Source organism: Crinia signifera, chromosome 11, assembly GCF_055691185.1.
Source record: "Crinia signifera chromosome 11, ASM5569118v1, whole genome shotgun sequence".
Classification (NCBI taxonomy): Eukaryota; Metazoa; Chordata; class Amphibia; order Anura; family Myobatrachidae; genus Crinia; species Crinia signifera.
In genome coordinates this window covers 71,893,797-71,916,178 of record NC_139227.1, presented here as the reverse complement: position 1 = coordinate 71,916,178, position 22,382 = coordinate 71,893,797, and the positions used below count along the sequence as shown (strand labels likewise).

The window sequence follows — 22,382 nt, the reverse complement described above, 5'->3', positions numbered from 1 at the left end:
GAGTTTCCTCTAAATGGAAAGTTTACAGCCTTGATTGGTTAATAGATTACCAAGAGCCTGAATATCTTATCTTACTTTACCTAAATTATGCAGTCATCTAGTACTAAAATTTGCTAAAGAGATCTAAAGGAATATCCTCCTAAGGGAATTGTCTCTATACTTTTGAAGGGACACCTGAAATAACTCCCTCACCAATCCAATAAGGGAGCCTTCAGGACACAGTCCTCCCATTGCTATAGAAGATTTATCATCATTTTTCTTGATACTTCAAATAGATGGTTCCAAGAGATCTTTTACCCCTGATGAAGTCTTTGTGACGAAACACGTTGGGTATGCTACATTTTTGATAAAAAAAACAACTGTATACACCAAGACGTACTCCAGCCACAAGGAGATTCATATATTTATCTACTTCAATAAATATTTTTAAAAATGTGTGTAATGGTTGTATTTGTTAATATGGAATGATTTCCGTATTTCCGTTCTTAATACAGGGCGCTCTTAACACTATTGGTAATACTGTATATATATATATATGTGTATATATATATATATATATATATATATATACCAGGGGTTTGAGGTGCGGTACTCGGTTACAAAGCTGGAAATAACGACAGTACTGTGTCGATTTAGATCAACGTTTCAGTGCTCTTTAATGTCGGCACTATCGTCAGGACTAGTGCCGACATTAAAGAGCACTGAAACGTTGATCTAAATTGACACAGTACTGTCGTTATTTCCAGCTTTGTAACCGAGTGCCGCACCTCAAACCCCTGGTATTATCGCTTCACCAAGCAAGGTGAAGTTGTGAAGGCACCGGTGTAAGTAATTCATTCAGCGTGGAGTGCCGGTCCTACAAATCTCTCTATATATATATATATATACTCTCCCGATGAAGTCCAGCCTAAAAGAAAGGGTGTGAGTGATGAAACGTGTTGAGAGTTCTCTATCAGCACATTATCTCCTATATATGTAAGTTAGCTATAACTCCATATTTGTTATATCTTATGCACTTTAATAAACTCCTTATTTAATTTTAATTGGAGTTTCCGTTTTAATTACACACTGCGGCCCATGCATTTGAGTGGCACGATTGGAGACCATTTTGAAGGCCAACTTTGGCACCCTCCAGTAACATCCTGGTAACCACGCAGTCCTGAGACGAGATCACTCATTATTTTGATAAGCACATTTATGTTATTCACGCGGTACACATATTGGGGGAAATTTACCAATATGAAAAACCTAGTTTTTCGTATTGGTATTTCCCCTACGGCTGCATACGACTGTTTAAGTCGTATGCAAAGTCGTGTTCCGGAGGGGAAATTACAAAGCAGTCAGATACGACTGCTTTGTAACCCTCCGATGGTGTATTCATTCGTATTAGCTGGCCATATATACGGCCGCTAATACGAATGTTTCTGGCAGTCTGCACGGATCAGTCAGATCCGTGCAGGCTGCAAGGTGTAAAAAAAAATAGAAAAATAAATAATTAAAAAAAAAACCCGGCGTGGGGTCCCCCCCACAGCCGAAACCAGCACCAGGCTGAAGGAGCCTGGAGCCGGTAATTAAAAATCAGGGAACCCGACAAATAGGGGTTCCCCGATTTTTAACAACCAGCCCCAGGCTCCAGGTCTGGGGCTGGTTCCCAAAATACGGGGGACAAAATGACGGGGTCCCCCGTATTTTAAGAACCAGCCCCAGGCTCAACCAGCCAGCAGGGTAATGTCACACCCGGGGGACACTTATTATATAAGGTCCCGCGGCCAAAACATTAACCCCCTGACTGGTCAGCCTGGCCAGGGGCTCTGGGGGAGTGGGGAACCCCCAATGAAGGGGTCCCCCCCCTCCAGGACTTACCTGACCAGGCTGAAGCCTGGTACTGTCCCCGATGCCCCTGGGCGGTGGGCATCGGGCTGATTATGGTGTAAAAAATAGATTAAACTATTGTTTTTTACTGTGGCACTACAAGTGCCAGCAAGCCTCCCCAGCAAGCTGGGACTTGGAGAACCACAAGTCCCAGCCTGCTGGGCATTAAAGGGCCCGCTGGTACTTGTAGTTCCACAGTTAAAAAAATAGTGCACAAAACACACTGACACACTTTTAAAATAAAACTTTAATACATACAAAGCCCACACATCCTAATACTTACCTATCTTCTTTCCGTAGGTAGCCCTGGTCCTGTGTCGTCTTCTGGTCCTGTGTCGTCTTCTGCCTCCATGTCGACCGTCGCTGTCGCCGTCCGGATCCGACGAAATCCATTTGGGAAGCTGTGGAAGGAAACCATACTCACCTGTCCCAGTGCGACGTAGTCCAGGTAAGTGTCTTGGCAAAAAAACAAACCGACACCCCGAAACCAGCCGGACAGAGAGCCGCACGGTACTCTGTGTACATCGTGCGGCTCCGCCTCCCGAATGCCGCTATTGGCCGCCTTGCGGCCTAGCGGCCAATCAGGACCCGCTAGGCCGCAAGGCGGCCAATAGCGGCATTCGGGGACGGAGCCGCATGATGTAAACAAACACCGTGCGACTCTCTGTCCGGCTGGTTTCGGGTGTCGGTTTGTTTTTTTGCCAAGACACTTACCTGGACTACGTCGCGCTGGGACAGGTGAGTATGGTTTCCTTCCACAGCTTCCCAAATGGATTTCGTCGGATCCGGACGGCGACAGCGACGGTCGACATGGAGGCAGAAGACGTCGACATGGACCAGAAGACGACATAGGACCAGGGATACCTACGGGAAGAAGATAGGTAAGTATTAGTATGTGTGGGCTTTGTATGTATTAAAGTTTTATTTTAAAAGTGTGTCAGTGTGTTTTGTGTACTATTTTTTTTAACTGTGGAACTACAAGTGCCAGCGGGCCCTTTAATGCCCAGCAGGCTGGGACTTGTGGTTCTCCAAGTCCCAGCTTGCTGGGGAGGCTTGCTGGCACTTGTAGTGCCACAGTAAAAAACAATAGTTTAATCTATTTTTTACACCATAATCAGCCCGATGCCCACCGCCCAGGGGCATCGGGGACAGTACCAGGCTTCAGCCTGGTCAGGTAAGTCCTGGAGGGGGGGGACCCCTTCATTGGGGGGGTCCCCACTCCCCCAGGGCCCCTGGCCAGGCTGACTGGTCGGTAGGGTTAATGTTTTGGCCGCGGGACCTTATATTATAAGTGTCCCCCTGCTGTGACATTACCCTGCTGGCTGGTTGTGCCTGGGACTGGTTCTAGAAATACGGGGGACCCCTAGTCATTTTGTCCCCCGTATTTTGGGAACCAGCCCCGGACCTGGTGCCTGGGGCTGGTTGTTAAAAATCAGGGAACCCCTATTTGTCGGGTTCCCTGATTTTTAATTACCGGCCCCGGCTCCTTCAGCCTGGTGCTGGTTTCGGCTGTGGGGGGGAACCCACGCCGTTTTTTTTTTTTTCTATTTATTTTTTTTTCTATTTTTTTACACTGCAGCCTGCACGGATCTGACTGATCCATGCAGGCTAAAACGCAAATAGAACAGGAAAATGGTGTTCTATTTTCCTGTCGTATTTGCGTGGGTGTTTCACACCACTTAGCAGCCGTATTATCAGTACGGCTGCTTAGTACATCAGGAATCACCATTCTTTTGAATGGTGATTTCTGTCGTATCCTATCGATGGTGTAGGACATTCGTATTTGTAACTACAAATACGAATGTCCCATCTTTAGGACTACGAATTGTTGTGTTTTTGGGATTGTAAATCCCGAAAATACAAATTCGTAAAAAAAAGGTGTATTTCTCCCTACGAATACACCTTTTTTCTACGAATCCATTTTGGTAAATGTCCCCCATTATCCCTACTCTCTACCCACGGTGAAATATATACCTATATATAAGTGCTGTGCAAGAAAGAAAATACAGAGCTGTGTGCTCTCTTACCTATTTGTAGCAGCGTTAGCGTGTCACTATGCCATGGGAGCACGGGGAGTGTGTGTTCAATGTTCCGGGAACCCGACAACGCCCCGCTTGGCCTTTGTCTAGGTTACCCTAGACGCCCTCAACCTTGTGCCCTCTACGATAACTCAACATAATGGTCTTTTGGGAGAAACGGAAGGGAAAAAAGAGTCCACATTAAATAAAGTGCCTTTTATCACCACATACACCCCAGACAGCCAGGTATTACCTAGAGCAGCCCATACAGTGTTGCCATTGGTCACTATTGACAAGTCCCTTCCATGTTTCTCCCAAAAGACCATTATGCTGAGTTACTGCAAAGGACACAGGGCCAGCACCACCACTAGGCAGGTCTAGGCATTTCAAGAAAGAAATAGGAATCAGACTTATCCAGCGCTTGATGTCCTGATTTCACCTGGATCTCTCCGGTGACAAATTACATAGGAATGAGAAAAAAAGTGTACAATAGTGAAGTACGTTTTTTTAAAGCAGGTGTTTATGCATATGGACTGACGAGACGGACTGATACCCGGGGGATTGTGACAGGACCTGGAGCCCAGCAGACATACTCCATAGGACTTCACACTTGAGCTGTTTTGGAACTGTTTACTAATCAGTTCCCACTCACCCGGTAATTCTCAGTACTTTCTCATTCTGGATTCCGCATATGCACTTTAACCCCTTCCCACCGCAGCCTGTTTTTGCCTTCCTGACAGAGCCCTTTTTTTCAAATCTGACATGTATCACTTAAGTGGGGATAACTTTTTTTTGCTTTTACTTATCCCAGTGATTTTGAGATTGTTTTCTCATGACACATTGTACTTCAAATTAGTGGTAAATTTGGGTCGATACAGTCTGTGTTTTTTTGTGAAAAATACCAAAATGTCGTAAAAAAATGGAAAATTTAGCAATTTTCAAAATGTTAAATTTTCTGCTTGTGAGACAAATAATCATACCACTCAAAATAGTTAATAACTAACATAGACCATATGTCTACTTTATGTTTCCATCATTATTTCAACCTCCTTTTAATTTTTTTGGACACTAGGAGGCTTAAAATATGAATAGCAAATTCTCAAATTTTCAAGAAAATTTCAAACACTGATTTTTTTAGGGACCAGTTCAGTTCTGATGTGACTTTGAGGGACTTGTATGTGAGACACCCCCATAAATGATGCCATTTCAAAAACTGCACCCCTCACAGTATTCAAAACAGCATTTTGGAAGTTTGTTAACCCTTTAGGTGTTTCACAGGAATTAAAACAAAGTGTAGGTGAAATTTCAAAATTTCATTTTTTTTTGCAGATTTTCAATTTTAATACATTTTTCTAAGGAACACAGTAGATTTTACTAGAGAAATGTGACTAAAAATTGATTCCCCCAATTCTTTTGTTTTCATAAATATCCTATATGTGGCCCTAGTGTGCACGTTGACCAAACCACAGGCTTCATAATAGAAGGAGCACCTACTTGATTTTGGAGCCTCCTTTTTATGAGATTATTTTTTAGGCACCATGTAGGTTTCTAGGCACCATAAGATGCTAAAAGTTAGGAACCCCCCCACAAGTGACCCCATTTTGCAAACTACACCCCTCAGGGAATTCATCTAGGGTATAGTGTACATTTCAAACCCCAAGGGGTTTCACCAATTGTGGTACAACTGGGCTGTGAAAATGAAAAATTACATTTTTTACACAAAAATGCAGTTCTGGCTCAAAATTTTTCATTTTCACAAAGAATGAAGGAGACAAAGCACCCCAAAATCTGTGCCCCAATTTCTCCCGAGTACGGCAATGCCTCACATGTGACCAAAAAATACCATTTGGGTGCATGGCAGGACTCAGAAGGGAAGGAGTGATTTTTAGATTTTGCAGCTCAGATTCTGGTGGAATGTTGGTGGGTGCTATGTCGCATTAGCAAGACCCCCGAAGCACCAATACAGTGGAACCCCCCCACAAGTGATCCCATTTTGCAAACTACATCCCTCAGGGAATTCATCTAGGGGTATAGTGTACATTTCAAACCCCCAGGGGTTTCACCAATTTTGATACAACTGGGCTGTGCAAATGAAAAATTACATTTTTTTACACAAAATGCATTTCTGGCTCAAAATTTTTCATTTTCATAAGGTATGAAGGAGAAAAAGCACCCCAAAATCTGTGCCCCAATTTCTCCCGAGTACGGCAATGCCTCACATGTGACCAAAAAATACCATTTGGGTGCATGGCAGGACTCAGAAGGGAAGGAGTGATTTTTGGATTTTGCAGCTCAGATTCTGGTGGAATGTTGGTGGGTGCTATGTCGCATTAGCAAGACCCCCGAAGCACCAATACAGTGGAACCCCCCACAAGTGACCCCATTTTGCAAACTACACCCCTCAGGGAATTCATCTAGGGGTATAGTGTACATTTCAAACCCCCAGGGGTTTCACCAATTGTGGTACAACTGGGCAGTGAAAATGAAAAATTAAATTTTTTACACAAAAATGCAGTTCTGGCTCAAAATTTTTCATTTTCACAAGGAATGAAGGAGACAAAGCACCCCAAAATCTGTGCCCCAATTTCTCCCGAGTACGGCAATGCCTCACATGTGACCAAAAAATAGCATTTGGGTGCATGGCAGGACTCAGAAGGGAAGGAGTGATTTTTGGATTTTGCAGCTCAGATTCTGGTGGAATGAATGGTGGGTGCTATGTGGCATTAGCAAGACCCCCGAAGCACCAATACAGTGGAACCCCCCCACAAGTGATCCCATTTTGCAAACTACACCCCTCAGGGAATTCATCTAGGGGTATAGTGTACATTTCAAACCCCCAGGGGTTTCACCAATTGTGGTACAACTGGGCAGTGAAAATGAAAAATTAAATTTTTTACACAAAAATGCAGTTCTGGCTCAAAATTTTTCATTTTCACAAGGAATGAAGGAGACAAAGCACCCCAAAATCTGTGCCCCAATTTCTCCTGAGTACGGCAATGCCTCATGTGTGACCAAAAAATGGCAGGACTCAGAAGGGAAGGAGTGATATTTGGATTTTGCAGCACAGATTCTGGTGGAATGTTGGTGGGTGCTACGTCGCATTAGCAAGACCCCCGAAGCACCAATACAGTGGAACCCCCCCACAAGTGACCCCATTTTGCAAACTACACCCCTCAGGGAATTCATCTAGGGGTATAGTGTACATTTCAAACCCCCAGGGGTTTCACCAATTTTGATACAACTGGGCTGTGCAAATGAAAAATTACATTTTTTTACACAAAAATGCAGTTCTGGCTCAAAATTTTTCATTTTCATAAGGTATGAAGGAGAAAAAGCACCCCAAAATCTGTGCCCCAATTTCTCCCGAGTATGGCAATGCCTCATATGTGACCAAAAAATACCAGTTGGGTGCATGGCAGGACTCAGAAGGGAAGGAGTGATTTTTGGATTTTGCAGCTCAGATTCTGGTGGAATGAATGGTGGGTGCTATGTGGCATTAGCAAGACCCCCGAAGCACGGTGAAATGATGAACCTAATAATCCATAGATGTGTGGTATATTTTAAAACACTCCTTTATACATAGGCCGGGTTTGTCGGGGCAAGTTTCACAGTGGAAAATAGTATCCTTTCTTATTCCCTTTTTATAGCAAACTTTGCACCTTTTTTGTGTCCTGCCCTTTTTTGCAGTGGAGGGGATTTCGTTAGGAAAATGCTGCCCTGGTACAATACGGGGGCCAGTGCTAGAAGTACTGGGGACCTCTGCCTGCTGGTTCCCAAATATTAGGCACTTTATGACTTCCTCTTTAAAGTGCATAAATGTCCCCCTCTGGCTGGTAGAACGGAATAGCACGTAAGCGTTATACAGTGCCATCTGGATGATATACACGGCCAGCTTCTTGTACCAGATTTTTGTTTTCCGCAGGGGACTGTACGGCTTCAGTACCTGATCTGAAAGATCCACTCCGCCCATGTACTTATTGTAATCTAGGATACAATTAGGTTTTGAGGTGTGGGTACTGGTACCTCGTACAGGGACGGAGGTGGTACTGTCTCCATGAATTGTTGTCAGTATAAGGACATCCCTCTTGTCCTTATATTTGACCAACAACATATTTTCGGTGGATTGTGCCCTGCTTTCACCCCTTCTCAGTACTTGGGCAATGTGCGTTTTTGGGAGGCCTCTTTGGTTCTTACCGCAAGCTGCTGTACCTCTTGAACCAAGGGCCTTAAACAGGGGGATGCTAGTGTAAAAGTTATCCACATAGAGGTGATAACCTTTATCCAGGAAGGGGTGCACTAAATCCCAGACAATTTTTCCACTAACACCTACGAGGGAGGGGGGGCATTCTGGCGGTTCAATTCTTGAGTCCTTCCCTTCATATACCCTAAACCTGTGGGTGTACCCTGAGGTGCTTTCACACAGCTTATACATTTTTATGCCATACCTTGCCCTCTTATTGGGAAGGTACTGGCGGAATTTAACCCTTCCTTTAAAATGTATAAGGGACTCGTCGATACAAATAAATTTTTCAGGGATTTACATCTCTGCAAATTTGGCACTGAAATGATCAATGACCGGCCTGACTTTGAATAGCCGGTCAAAGGTGGGATCATCTCTGGGTGGGCACTGTGCATTATCGGTGTAATGTAAAAATTTAAGGATTGTCTCAAAACGAGTCCGAGTCATGGCCATACGGTGGGGTGCTGTACAGAACATCTGTACTCCAATATTGCCTAATTTCCTGCTTTTTTACTATGCCCATATGAAACACCAGACCCCAAAACGTCATCATCTCTACTGCATCTACAGGGGTCCACCTAGCAAATGATGACGTGGGGTTTTGAGCAATAAACTGCTGGGCATATAAATTACTTTGGTCCACCATTAAATTTATAAAATCATCAGAGAAAAATAATTTGAAAAAGTCAATTTCTCTGAGACCTGTTGAATCAAATTGGATTCCTGGGATGGCCAAAAACTCAGGAACCTGGGGCTCAAAATTGTCTGGTGGTGGGGTCCATACGGGATCAATCATTTGGGGGGGGGGTCTCAGCTGCTCTACGAGGGCGTCTTTGAGGGGGTCCCTCATCACTAGAGGAGGAAGAGGAGCTTAAGACGAATCCTTCAAATTCCCCGCTTGCATCACTGGCTGTGTCAGAGTCAGAGGCAAGCATGGCATATGCCTTCTCCGCTGAATACATTCTTCTGGATGACTGGGATGACATTTGGGATGCCATTATTATTTTTGTGTTTCTGTAAGTGTAATGTTTCAACACGTGTATAGTGTAGGGGGGGTACAAACTTTATTTCAACACGGGGGGTATGTAGTGTGTAGTGTGTATGTAGTGCAGAAAAAAAATACTTTATACAGGAATTTGATCCCAATAAAAAAAAAAAAAATTGAAGGGGTTAAAAAAAAAAAAAAAAAAGGTCCTGCGCCAAAAATTGAGCACAGATGTTGGTCAGTAACGTCCGTCACTGAACAGCGCTCAAAGGAAACAGGAATTTGATCCAAAAAAAATAAAAAATTATATCAACCCTGTGCCAAAAATGCTGTTCAGTGATGTACGTCACTGATCAGCGCTCAGCGGCCACAGGACACCCACAAAAGCAACGTGGGTGTAAAAACAATTAAAAAAAAATAAACCACAGCACTCTCCAAAAAAAAAACAATTTAAAAAAACTGCAGAAAAAAAATTATATCAACCCTGTGCCAAAAATGCTGTTCAGTGATGTACGTCACTGATCAGCACTCAGCGGCCACAGGACACCCACAAAAGCAACGTGGGTGTAAAAACAAAACCCCACTGCACTCTCCAAAAAAAAAACAATTTAAAAAAACTGCAGAAAAAAAATTATATCAACCCTGTGCCAAAAATGCTGTTCAGTGATGTACGTCACTGATCAGCGCTCAGCGGCCACAGGACACCCACAAAAGCAACGTGGGTGTAAAAACAAAACCCCACTGCACTCTCCAAAAAAAAACACTGCAGATCAGTGATGCAGTGATGCAACACTGATTAGCAGTGAGGGGCAGCAGGCACACAACTGTGGGTGCAACCTGACAGGGTATATATATAAAAAAAACCCTGGACCCCCAAAAAGTTGCTGATCAGTTAATTTATACTGATCAGCACAAAAGGGGGGGCAGCAGTCAGTTGCACAGGCAGCACAAGCTTTGGTGCAACTGACAGGTATATATATAAAAAAAATAACCCCTGCACCCCCAAAAAGTTGCTGATCAGCACAGATATACTGATCAGCACAAAAGGGGGTGCAGCAGACACAAAATATAGCACTCTCTATCACTCTCTGTCACTCTCTGTCACTCTCTGTCACTATCTCTCACTATCTCTCACTATCTCTCACTATCTCTCACTATCTGTCACTATCTGTCACTATCTGTCACTCTATGACACTGCAGCAGCAGCACACAGGAAGTGACAAGATCCAGGAAGCATCCAGCTGCTGGCAGCACGCTACCAGCGGTGATCAGGTAAGTATCAGGCAAGGATCAGGCAAGGATCAGGTATGTATATCACGACAGATTGGCCGGTGACCGCTCTGCACGCAATTCCAGACCGGAATGGCGTCTGCAGCGCAGTCACCGTTAGTTTAAATAACGCGCTATGGCTGTGATTGGTCCGACGGACCAATCACAGCCTTGGGGGCAGGTGGGGTGAGGTGTGGTCATCACCGGTGACCCCCTCACGCCCCCTCACACCCGGCGGTGATTGACACCTGTGTTACCGAGCGTCATATTCGCCGGTAACACAGGAAAACGCTGCGATTGGCTGTTCACATTGAACAGCCAATCACAGCGATCGCCGACGGGGGAGGCATCGCCGCCCCCCCTGGACATGCTGGGACATGTCTGCTGTCAGGGACAGCAGACATGTTTAAACTGTCACCGCGTCTATAGACGCGGGGACAGTTTAAAGTCATGACGTATATATACGTCATGTGTCGGGAAGTACATCCCGGCCATGACGTATATATACGTCAAATGTCGGGAAGGGGTTAAAGCAGTGCTTAATACTTTGTGTATTTGAGATTTTATGTGTTTTTTAAATTGTGTTTTAGTGAGAAATGTATTAAATTAGAAGTGCTTTAAAAAAACGTACTTCACTATTGTACACTTTTTTTCTCATTCCTATGTAATTTGTCACCGGAGAGATCCAGGTGAAATCTGGACTCCAAGCGCTGGATAAGTCTGATTCCTATTTTTTTCTTGTGGTGTTGGTGAAGGTTTAGAGGGACCTTATTTTGGAATATTAGGCTAACCAGCTGCTGGATGCGCGATATACCAGTCTATTAACCCATCCAAGTAAGGTCTAGGCATTTGCCTAGGGCCCCGGCCACTGGAGGGCAGTACTGAGCCGCCGAGGAGGAGAGGTACCATAGAGGTACCCGTACCATAGAAAGCAGGAAGTGCCGCGGGGACTGGGAGCAGGTGAGAAAGGTAGTGTAGCTTCCCTCCCCCCCCCCACCCTGGACACGGGGGTTGCGGGCGCACGCCGCAGTGTCGCCCGCACCCCCACCCCGTGGTGCAGTATCGTCTGCACCCCCGCCCACCCGCCGCCTGCCACCTGCCACCCGCTCGCCCACCGCCTGCTGAAATCTCCCCCGCAGCGGATGGTGGGCAGGTGGGCGGGGGCATTTGCCTGGGGCGGGGGGAGGGGAGGCTTGCACCGGCCCTGAGAGGACACAACTTTAAAGATGTATTGGTCAGAACTAACATCACACAGAAACCTTTAAAATCCCTCTTCAATGTACAAAAGAAAAAATAATAATAATATTGTCATAAAATGCCCACATGTGAACATTAAACGAAAATCAGGTGTAAACAGTATAGAACAAAGACACTAGAAAAAAGTAGCATTGGAGTACAGGACTGTGCATGAATCAAAATTGGCATTAAGTATTTAAAGTACGGATTGCCACCGGGAAGAAACTCTCTCTGTATCGTTTGGTTTTACACAGAACTGAGCGGTATCGCTTATTTAAAGGAAGTAAAGAGAACAAGTCACCACTCGGGTGGAATTGTCCCTCAGGATGCTTTTTCTCTTAAAGACAAAAAGCATCCTGAGGGACCCTTTCCACCTGAGTGGTGACGTTCTGTGTAAAACCAAACGATACAGAGAGAGTTTCTTCCCGGTGGCAATCAGTACTTTAAATACTAAATACTAATTTTGATTCATGCACAGTCCTGTACTCCAATACTACTTTTTCTGCTGTCTTTGTTCTGTACTGTTTACAATCGGGATGTTCTTAATGCCCCTCATGTACAACATGTTACTCTATGCTCACAGGCAGTGAATTTCAACATCCTCAAACAGGTCAAAAATGTTAAATTAAACATGTAGTTTCCTGTAAATCACAATTCATTGTTTACCTAATAATTTGCCCCTGCGGCAAATACTATGTGGGCCAAACAATAAGAACATGTAGAGAATGCATGGCGCTCCATAGATTGGCAATTAATGCTAGCATAGCTGGAGAGAAGATTGAACAAGACACTTTAAACAGTGTGGACACATTCTAGCGAGCATAAGAAGTATGATCATTGGCTATATCCCACCTGCCATCAGAGGGGGAGACAGACATAAACTTTAAATCAGCGAGAATCGGAGTGGATTTTCAGATTAAATGCACGGGCATTTTTTTATTGAAAAAATTGCATGGCATGCGTTTATCTTATGCTATATCAATTTTTCTATATAAGGTACATAAGATGCTTTAGGTTAAATTCCAAGATAGGAATCTCCCTATATAAAGGCTCCTTGGTTCACTAGGCAATTACTATCAGCCAGTGAAGGAGCTTGGGAGTTTACTACATTGCGGTGAGTGCATGCTTATAAAGTGTATATACTTATTGATACTTTGTATAGGTCTCCCTGTCATTGTGCAGGACTTTGTAACACTTGGTACAATTATTGTCTTTTGGTCATTTGTAGAAGGTCTTAACATATTATTGATACAAAACTTTGTGGATTTTTCACTACATTGTACCTAAAGTGAATAGCTGCTATTGACTGCATATTTTTGTGGTTCTATAATAAACCCTTGGAGGTTATTAATGTATGGTCATTTATAAGTCTAACGAAATATTAACAGAAATGCATGTGCGCACATTTAGCGCTACCACTTGTAATTAATCGTTATTATGATGCTTACCGATTGATAATGAGTATGGATATCCTCTATTACTGAATAGGGTTATATAGGGGCCCATATTATTGTTTTTTGGAATCCTATACCATTTGATTTCACTTTTTAGGTGATGAATCGAGAGGTGATATGCCTACCCGGACCTAATTTCATTTGGCCTATAAGGTGTATCCGTTTAATTACGGTAGGTGTGGATTGGTCTAACACCACCTACCCCCTCGCCCACCCTCTTTATATATGTTATAAAAATTGAGTAAGATTACTTCTACTCGGTTGTCAGATGTGATCCGTCTGTAAAAGAGACATGATCCCGTAGAGAAATTGTGCGTTTGTTTGGTTGTGGCTGTTTGAAATTGACACAAATAAAGCAATTTTGACTGACCGTTCATTGGTATTTCATTGGTATTTATCATTAATTTCCTTACTACATGCTTCAATGTCATGACTTTCAGACTGAAATATTTTGCAGTTCCTCTTAAAGAACCTCCTGCTTTGACACCAGCAACAGCCTCCTTCACGGTTGCTGGACCGGGAAGAGTCCTCTTCTGGGCTCCATGAGTAGTCTTGTAGTGTCTTTCCTTCCTTCTTGTCTCACTTGAGAACTTCTAAATTCCGACTGACTTATGGCTGTCTTCCACCTATCTTATATACCTCTGACCCGGAAAGTGATACTATTCTGGATTGTGACATAGAAAAATCTTGACAAACCTTGTGTAAACCAGTATCATGCAATTATGTTCTGAAATGTTCTAGAAATCATTATGTTATATACTGTATTGCTGTAAAATCCATAGTCCTCACGATTCGCAGCCCGGCACATTACCACTTGGCTATCCGGGCTTCAAGTTGGGAGCGATGATCCCAGATCAGGTGTCCCTACAGCATGTATGTGATCAAGTCTCCCTCAAGTATACTTTAGTGCACTTCCAAGCTTATTTAACGTAGAAAACTCAACTTAAATGTGCAAACACACTTTCAAAGTAACACAAATACACTAACAACAGTCAAATCTATTTTTCGTGAATATCTGTTGAATCCAGAAAACAAATTATAATGCCCAACAAAAAAGTTGATAGCACAGCCTGCAAAACATGTGTACAACTGACATGATCATTCCAAATGTTGTTGAGTTGCTGGTCTGTCTCACAAGATTCAATAACCACTTCCTCTAAAGTGAGATTGTAACGAGGGATCATGTCTCCCAGGGGATCAACTTTCAGTACTCTGCCCTACTGCCTGTTTACTTTATTAAGTTTCTCTAGAGGTGTATTTTTGTAACAAACTTCGACACTGAAAATGTCATTATTCACTTACTACCATTGTAGTTGTAACTATGTAATGATAGTAAAAAGCCAGTGCCTCAGTAACCAATAGGCTGAAGCCTAGGGCACCAGGACAGAAAGGGGGGGGGGGGGGCTTGCAGATGACAGCCAAGGAATGCATCATTTATTCCATGTTTGTGGCGCTATCCCTCCCCCATGGCATTTTGGTAAGACAAATATTTGAGTCATATATAGATATATATTTATTTACGGTTTCTTATATAGCGCAGGATATTCCGTAGTGCTTTACAATTGGTAAACACATATTATACCGCACATTAATCACCACACATCCCTGTGTATTCTGCTGTCCAAGTCTCCTCTCCAAGCATGTGACATTCTGTCTCTCCCAGTCTAACCTTCATTATGTGTCTCCCAGTGTGACCCCCCCTTCATTATGTGTCTCCCAGTGTGACCCCCCCTTCATTATGTGTCTCCCAGTCTGCCCCCCCCCTTTATTCTGTGACTTAGTCTGCCCCCCCCCTTTATTCTGTGACTTAGTCTGACCCCCTACCTTCATTCTGCGTCTCCCAGTCTGACAGCCCCCCCTTCATTTTGTGTCTCCCAGTCTGACACCCCCCCCCTTCATTCTGTGTCTTATTCTGACACCCCACCTTCATTATATGTCTCTCAGCCTGCCCCCACCCCCTCCATTATGTGTCTCCTTTTTTGATCCCACCTCCCCCTTCCTGACTTAATTTTGTGTCTCCCAGTCTGAAACCCCCCCCCTTCCTTCTGTGTCTAGTCTGACACCCCACCTTCATTATATGTCTCTGAGCCTGCCTCCACCCCCTCCATTATGTGTCTCCCATTTTGATCCCACCTCCCTCTTCCTGACTCCCCCTAACCTGTGTGTTTGTGCAGAAACTACAAGAAGAACTTGGAAGCCAGCCTTCTCAGCATTAACAACTTGGGAGCAAGCTGTCCCACTGCCCTCGCACTCTGCTGCTACAAATAAACATGTGATATGGCGGAGGATGGTGAGGCACATGACACCTCAGATCTGTGCGGGCGCATGGTCGTAAGTCCCCTATCGGCTGGCGATTAAGATCCAGCATGCTGGATAGATCTTTTTAATCACCTGTCAGGGCCAGTATTCTCACCTGAGATCATTGGCCCTGGCAGATTGCTCAGCACACAGCGATGACACATTGCTGTGAAGTGCTGTGTGCTGAGCGATCTTGCTGATTGATCTAGCATCACTCAGCACAGTCGCCCCCTGTGTAGGCCCCATAAGTGCTATATAAGTTTTATGCTCTGGTTTTGTCTTATTATATTCTTTTGAGTGAATAGCTAACAGATCGCTCAGCACACATCACTGTGTGCTGAGCGATCTTGCGCGATCAATTATGGTCAGATCGCTCCCCGTGTATGGACTTTTAGCATCTAATCCCATGTTTTTCAGTTGTGAACAGTGTCAAAAGCCTTCTAAAGCCTAGATAAGCTCTATGTCCCCTCCTTTATCTATTACTTTAGTCATCCAGTCAATAAGGTTTGTTTGACACAATCTCCCCTAGTAAATCCATGCTGTTTTGGATCCTGTAAATTGCTGGATTTGAGATCATCTCCACAAATAACCATTGTTGCAGCTATATGAGCTGTTGGCCTTTGTCATTATAACACGTTGCATGTGGACCAGCCACAAGTATGTCCTGTAAAAGCTGTATCCCCTGTTGTGGAAGTTCTGCCTTTAGTGCTATATAAAATAATTAAGGCAACAAAGAGATTTTAAAATGGTTCATTTGATACCATCTGTAGCTGCCAATGGCACAAACTTCAGGGGGTGGGGCTTACCTCGCAGCTAATTGCCACCCACAATTCCTGCAGCACGAGGAAAGGCTATTCAACTAAAAGCATAGTTGCCTATTTCCTGGCAGCCAGTTCAGTGAGGCAGGGGTGGGCGCAGCCACTGGCAGGGCTGGATGGGGGCAGGCGGCCGGTGAATCACCGGTGTGGGGAAGGGGGCAACAGGATTGCTTCTTCGTGGCCATGCCCCACGCCGTGCAATGCCGGTATTTTCGGGATTGGAAAGCAAGGGGCGGGGCTACAGTGACGCTTTTCGCATAATTTGCTCCCATGGGGGTGCGGGAGGCTGCCTGCATTCCGGCAGGGTTACCTGCCTATCTGGGAGGCCAGGAGGTTGACACGATTTCCGGGAGAGTAGGCAACCCTAACTAAAAGGCCTTTTTCCTGCAGCGAAAAATTGGGACACACAACAGAAACTCAATGTGATTTTGAGGTTTTATTGCAGACTTCATGAGCTATAAGGTTTAGGGGGGTATTCAATCCTGAATTCCGACTATGGGAAATGTCCCTCTTTTTCATGGGCAGCGACAGGCACTTGGAGGTAAGTTTTTGTGGCCCTGATTCTGAACAACCTCACTCTTCTGTACCCTGCAGATATACATATACAGGTTGAGTATCCCGTATCCAAAATGCTCGGGACCAGGAGAATTTTGGATAACGGATTATTCCGTATTTCGGAATATTTTAATATTTCAATGATGTATTTTGAAGTACTGTATCTTGCATTTATGCTGTATAAACACATAATATACACACAAATATATTTTATTACCACATAAAATACACACAAACATATTTTAATTGTTCAAAAAACAAGGTTTCAAAACGTGAAACAAAATGTGTGTACTATCTCAGCACTGAATTTGAATGCCAAGCAATCATTGTCTTGCACATATATAGTGCCAGTTACATATCATGTCCCCAGTGATGCTGTTACATATGTCCCCAGTGAGTTTTTAGCAAAAAAAAAATTTTTTTTCACTTTCTGGAATGTCCGTATTTCGGAATAATTCGGATAACGGATATTCGGATACGGGATACTCGACCTGTATACTGTACCATGCTATAAATATACAAAAAAGCTATAGATATGCCAGGGTTGCCGACTTTGTTATTCTCGTCTCCGGGAGAAGCCCGGAGAGGAGAGTTTCAGCAGTCGCTCAGGGGTGGGGCTTAAGCGTGACATCACTAAGCCCCGCCCCATGATGTTAAACCAGTAAATGTACGGATCTCCGTGGAGGGGACGGGGCTAAAATGACGCGATTGTGTCATTTTAGCTCCGCCCCCTCCTCTGAGACCCGAGGATTGCGGCACCCTCCCGGATTCGGGTGCCCCCTGAATCCGGGAGGGTTGCCCACCCTTCCGGGGGCCGGGAGGGGGGACCCGATTTTCGGGAGACTCCCGGATATTCCGGGAGGGTCGGCAACCCTGACAAATATGCATAGTCCATGTGTCCTATTATAGGTGGAGGGCCATGTGTCTGATTTATTTGACTTGTTTAGTTAATGACGATAAATGAATGGCTTTTGTATGCTGATGGTACAGAACTAGGTCAATACAACATGGCAGGACTATGCAAAGCTATAATATGTTTTCAGCCTTCTCTATGACACTCCATTGCAGCAAGGTAATATGATTTGAACTTTAAATATGTATGTATGTGAATTTGATAGGCCCAGGTCCTGTAGATCAGAGCACATAAAGGCCGGCTGGATGCCTTAAATATAATCTGTAGCTGGGAATCAAGCTGACAGCTAGTGTTGTGTATTGCTGTTAGCTGCATTTATAACATGTAAAGTGTCTCAGAGGGAGCAGAAGACAAACAAACACAGACTTACCTCCTCCTCCTCCCAGGAGAGTACTGTTTGCTGAAAAAGAAAGTAAGGAGAGAGAGAGAGAGAGAGAGAGAGAGAGAGAGAGAGAGAGGGGGGGGGGGAGGGAGAGAAGAAAGAAAGTATTATTAGACTTTTGTACATATTAGCGCACCAAACTAACAAAACAACACGAAAAACAACATAACTTTATTTAACTTGACACCTTAATCTGTCTATTGCCCTGGGGAACAGGAGCTCTCAGTAATCTAGCGCTAACAACCAAGTAACAGCTTCAGAGCTTTTTCACACATACACCCCGCTGGGAAATGGACACAAACCTAGGAAAACGTGCACTTAAAATTTGTTTTTTTGTCATGTGATTTAAATGCATTTTTCATATGCTTTTCACTGTGCAATACACCATAGCTGCCTACCCTCCTGCATTCTGCAGGAGACTCCCTGAAATAGCAGCAATCTCCCTCTCTCTCTTATTAGTCTAGCAATCACCCTCATTTCACCTAGCCCACATTGCACTCACATTATTGGGGGAAAAAAGGAATCAAAAACGATCTGCTGTTAGGGGGCGGCCATTTTGTGAGGTCAATTTTAATTAACAAGCCTGACAGGAGGGGAGCCGGGACTGCAGACAAGAGACAAATAGATCTGGGGTGCCGGCGGCGGCGTTGAACACAAGGTTGATCGCGGTCCCTGCGGCGGCGGCGAACAAGGAGCAAGGTTGGTCATGGGCTCCAGCAGCAGCAGTGCAGCACATGATCGCTACGCAGACACCCCCCCCCCCCGCGCGCGACCGCGGGGTTTGCGGGGCTATTGCTACGCCACTGACTGTGCACAATTCTACTACCAACTATAATCTCCCTGAAACTAGTTTTCAAAAGTAGGCAAGTATGAAAAGAAAAATAGTTGTGTTCTAAACTGACATGCACACACTTGAGGTACACTTCAGCTTAAGTTATAAACCTTATTTTTCTGTGTATAACATTTGTCATTATGCATCATTGCAATGTACAAAAAAAACCAGCACATTAATATGGACCAAGCCATAAATAAATCCTCTGTCAGCAGCAGTGGACCATTCACAAGTGTTTTGCTAATGGCGGTATTGGCACCTGCTTCTCCTGGCGAGAAGTGGCGGAATCATACAAATCTGAATGCACCTACTCTGCAGAGCATAGGCAAAATGGATTTGCGTAATATATATACTACGCCATGTGACTTATTTGTTCATCGTGTCGGCAAACTGGCTCTTTCATGCTCTATTTTCATGTAATATTTATGCATTTATTAACACATGGAAGTGCATATAATGTGGACGGAGGAGACAAGTCCTAAAAGTTTATTAAGAGCATCCATTTCTCTGGCTCATCTATCTGCATCCCCTCTTCTTTCTAAGTATCTGGGGTATAATTAGTGTGGGATCCCTTATTCCCAGCACCGGAGGGCACATTGTTTGTTAGATGAATACAGCGGGCTAAGTAAGATAAAGTGCCAAGGGAAGGAGGGATTACCAGCAAGATGAAAAAGTGGGTTGTTAGATTCCCCAGCTGATTACACACTTCTGGTTATAAAATGCTACAAAATATAAATATTATATATATTAGATGATATAGGCCTGCAGCATCAGCCTAACAGAGATTACAGTGTAATACTGTGTTCAGGGAATTCCATGCACTTTAAATCAATCTTTCTTCCTTATAATACATGCATAGCGGCTAATACTGTGATCAGAGCACACATCCATGCCAAGGATTCACAGAACTCCCTGGAAGTATTTATCCAATAGCCGCTCTACTGGTCCCATTGATGCTGTGATAGCTCATGTTAATTGGTCCATTTCAGACAAGCTGTAATGTGCATTGGCCCAAATAGATTGCGACTCCCAATTATCATTGGATGAGGCACCTTCAGATACTGATCAGGAAAAATGCGAAAGTGAAAAACGGAATCGGAGAACGCCGAACCGGACTGCACCATCAAACTCTGTATTCCAGAGCTTATAGTGCCGGTTCGGGGGTGTCCCATCTGAGGGGATGCCTGTGATAGGTTTCACCAGGAACATGGGGAAGGGGAGATTACAGCCTCCTTGTATGGTCCGGACCGTTACAGTTTTTATTACATCCCCGGACCATACAAAGAGGCATTATTCTCCCCTCCCTTGTAACATGTGACTCAGTAGCCCCACCAGACAAGAAAACCCAGGACCGGATCCTACAAGCTCCAGAATGACAGATATTCATACCTCCCAACAGTCCCGAAAACCGCGAGAATGTCCCGGTTTTCGGGGACATTCCCGCGTCCCTCCCGTGGCTGGCAGTGGGGGGGGGGGGCTGTTGGGAGTCTCCCGTCGGCTGGTGAGCATGGCTGGGGTCATGCCCCCATACTGGCAAAACGGGGGGCGTGGCCTCGTGGGTGAGCCGCGAGTATAGGCCACGACCCCGAAACTAGCACACGCCCTGAAATTTTTCGACGCAGTCCCCTTTCCCTCCTCTGGCTCCCCTCCTCCGGCTCCCAAGAAGTTGGGAGGTATGGATATTGATGAATGGAGCCGTTCCGGTTTTTACCCATACCCTGGGAATACTATGGATGCACAGGATGTGTACTGTGCATCTGCTAGTACACTCACATATTTTGCAAGCTGCATAATAACGAATTGCAGCATTGGAGGGTTGGAGGAGGGGGGGGGCATATTGAGGCAGTGTTTGCAGGAACGGGGTGTGATGCCCCTGTTTTCCAGGAGGGTCGAGGCCAGGCTTGACCTCCCAAGCTGCCAGCAACTCCTACTACGCCTGCATTTTGGTGGAGGGAATTGCAAAGCTACCTGTGTGCATCTCTGCAATTCCGTCCATCTCTGAATCATGCCCAGAACTGAGTGGATTTAATTGATGGCCGCAATCTAAGGGTTTACATTCACTGCAAAAGAATATCTATGATATTTGCCCTTATTCCAAGGCTAATATCAAACACTTTCATACTACCTCATTCCTAACAAGTCCTTTGATACTTAGGGTTTCTGAGCACTTCTGTTCCACTTCCTAATTATAAAGCGCTTCGTCCTGCCTCTTCTTATTGGACCTTGTATTGGATCTCTCACGTGGTCCCTGTGTTTGTACGTCAGTGCCCACTAGCAGTTTATTAGTATTATTATTATTACAGTTTTGCTGGTCTGATCTGCATGCTGCCCACTGTTGTCCAGTCTGCTGTGGCGACATACAGTATTGCCAAATCACAGATTCTAAAATCTCTTGCTGCATGTTACCAATCTATTCATACAGGGTATATCATATTGCCACATATGTCAGATTTGGGTCCATGTATGGCTTATCTCCCACAGTGTAATCTTCATAGCGTGCCCAACATGGCTGCATCACCTGGTACGCATGTGGATGAAAAATACATGGACCAGAAGGATATGTTGTGACCCTAACCTCTTCTAAATATTACATATACCACCATCTTACACATTGTGCCCAACATGGTACTTTTTATAGTTGGAAAATATAACCCACTTTGGTACTTGTGTATTAACACGGCGGCCACTACGCAATTTTCGTAGTGGGCTAATCTGCGTAATAAAATCACTTCGCATGGCACAATTTTCCTGCCGTGAGTTGCGATGTGATCTCACTAGTTAATTTATTCACTGCACCCTGACCGCAGATCGCATCGCATCACACTCAAAATAGAATGCGATCGCATGCGATTTTTGTGCGTTGCAATTTACCACAAAACCACCAGTGTATATCTGATGCCACAAAACCCCCAGTGTATATGTGTATGTGATGCAATTGTATTTTTTACACCCACACTATCCACGTCACCCTGAAGCGTGGCAAGCACAGCAAGCCCCACGAGGGAATGCGTTACGCGTCCTCCCGACCTTTTCATAACCCCACTATCCACGTCGATGTGGAGTTGATTTTATATAGCGTGGCGAGCGCAGTGAGCCACCGAGCCCGAAGCGTGGCAAGCGGATGCGGAATACACGCTTTGGGCTCGGTGGTTCGCTGCGCTCGCCACACTATATAAAATCAAATACACGCTGACGTGGATAGTGAGGTTATGAAAAGGTCGGGAGGATGTGTAACGCGTGCGCTCGCCACGCTTCGGGGTGACGTGAATTGTGGTGTTGTTTTAGGAACACAGTCACAACTGCCATTTCATACATCTGACACAGTAATGATGACATGTGTTAACAGGTAACTTGAATTTACTTAATAAATAATAATTAAATATTATATTAAATAATGAAATCACATTAATGACAATAAATAATTACAATAATAACAATAAATCAAGGAAATATATAATTACAATAATAACAATAAATCAAGGAAAAGAACATTAATAATTACAATTCATG

General features: G+C 44.3%; 1 protein-coding gene across 1 annotated transcript in view; it reads right to left on the bottom strand.

Annotated features, from left to right (window-relative positions):
- LOC146045057 (ADP-ribose glycohydrolase MACROD2-like) overlaps positions 1 to 22,382 on the bottom strand; it is a 123,331-nt gene that overhangs the window by 70,507 nt on the left and 30,442 nt on the right. The window contains exon 2 of the mRNA XM_083163750.1: positions 18,029 to 18,058. Within this exon, the coding sequence (XP_083019876.1) occupies positions 18,029 to 18,058 (30 nt within the window). The remainder of the gene's footprint in view (positions 1 to 18,028; positions 18,059 to 22,382) is intronic.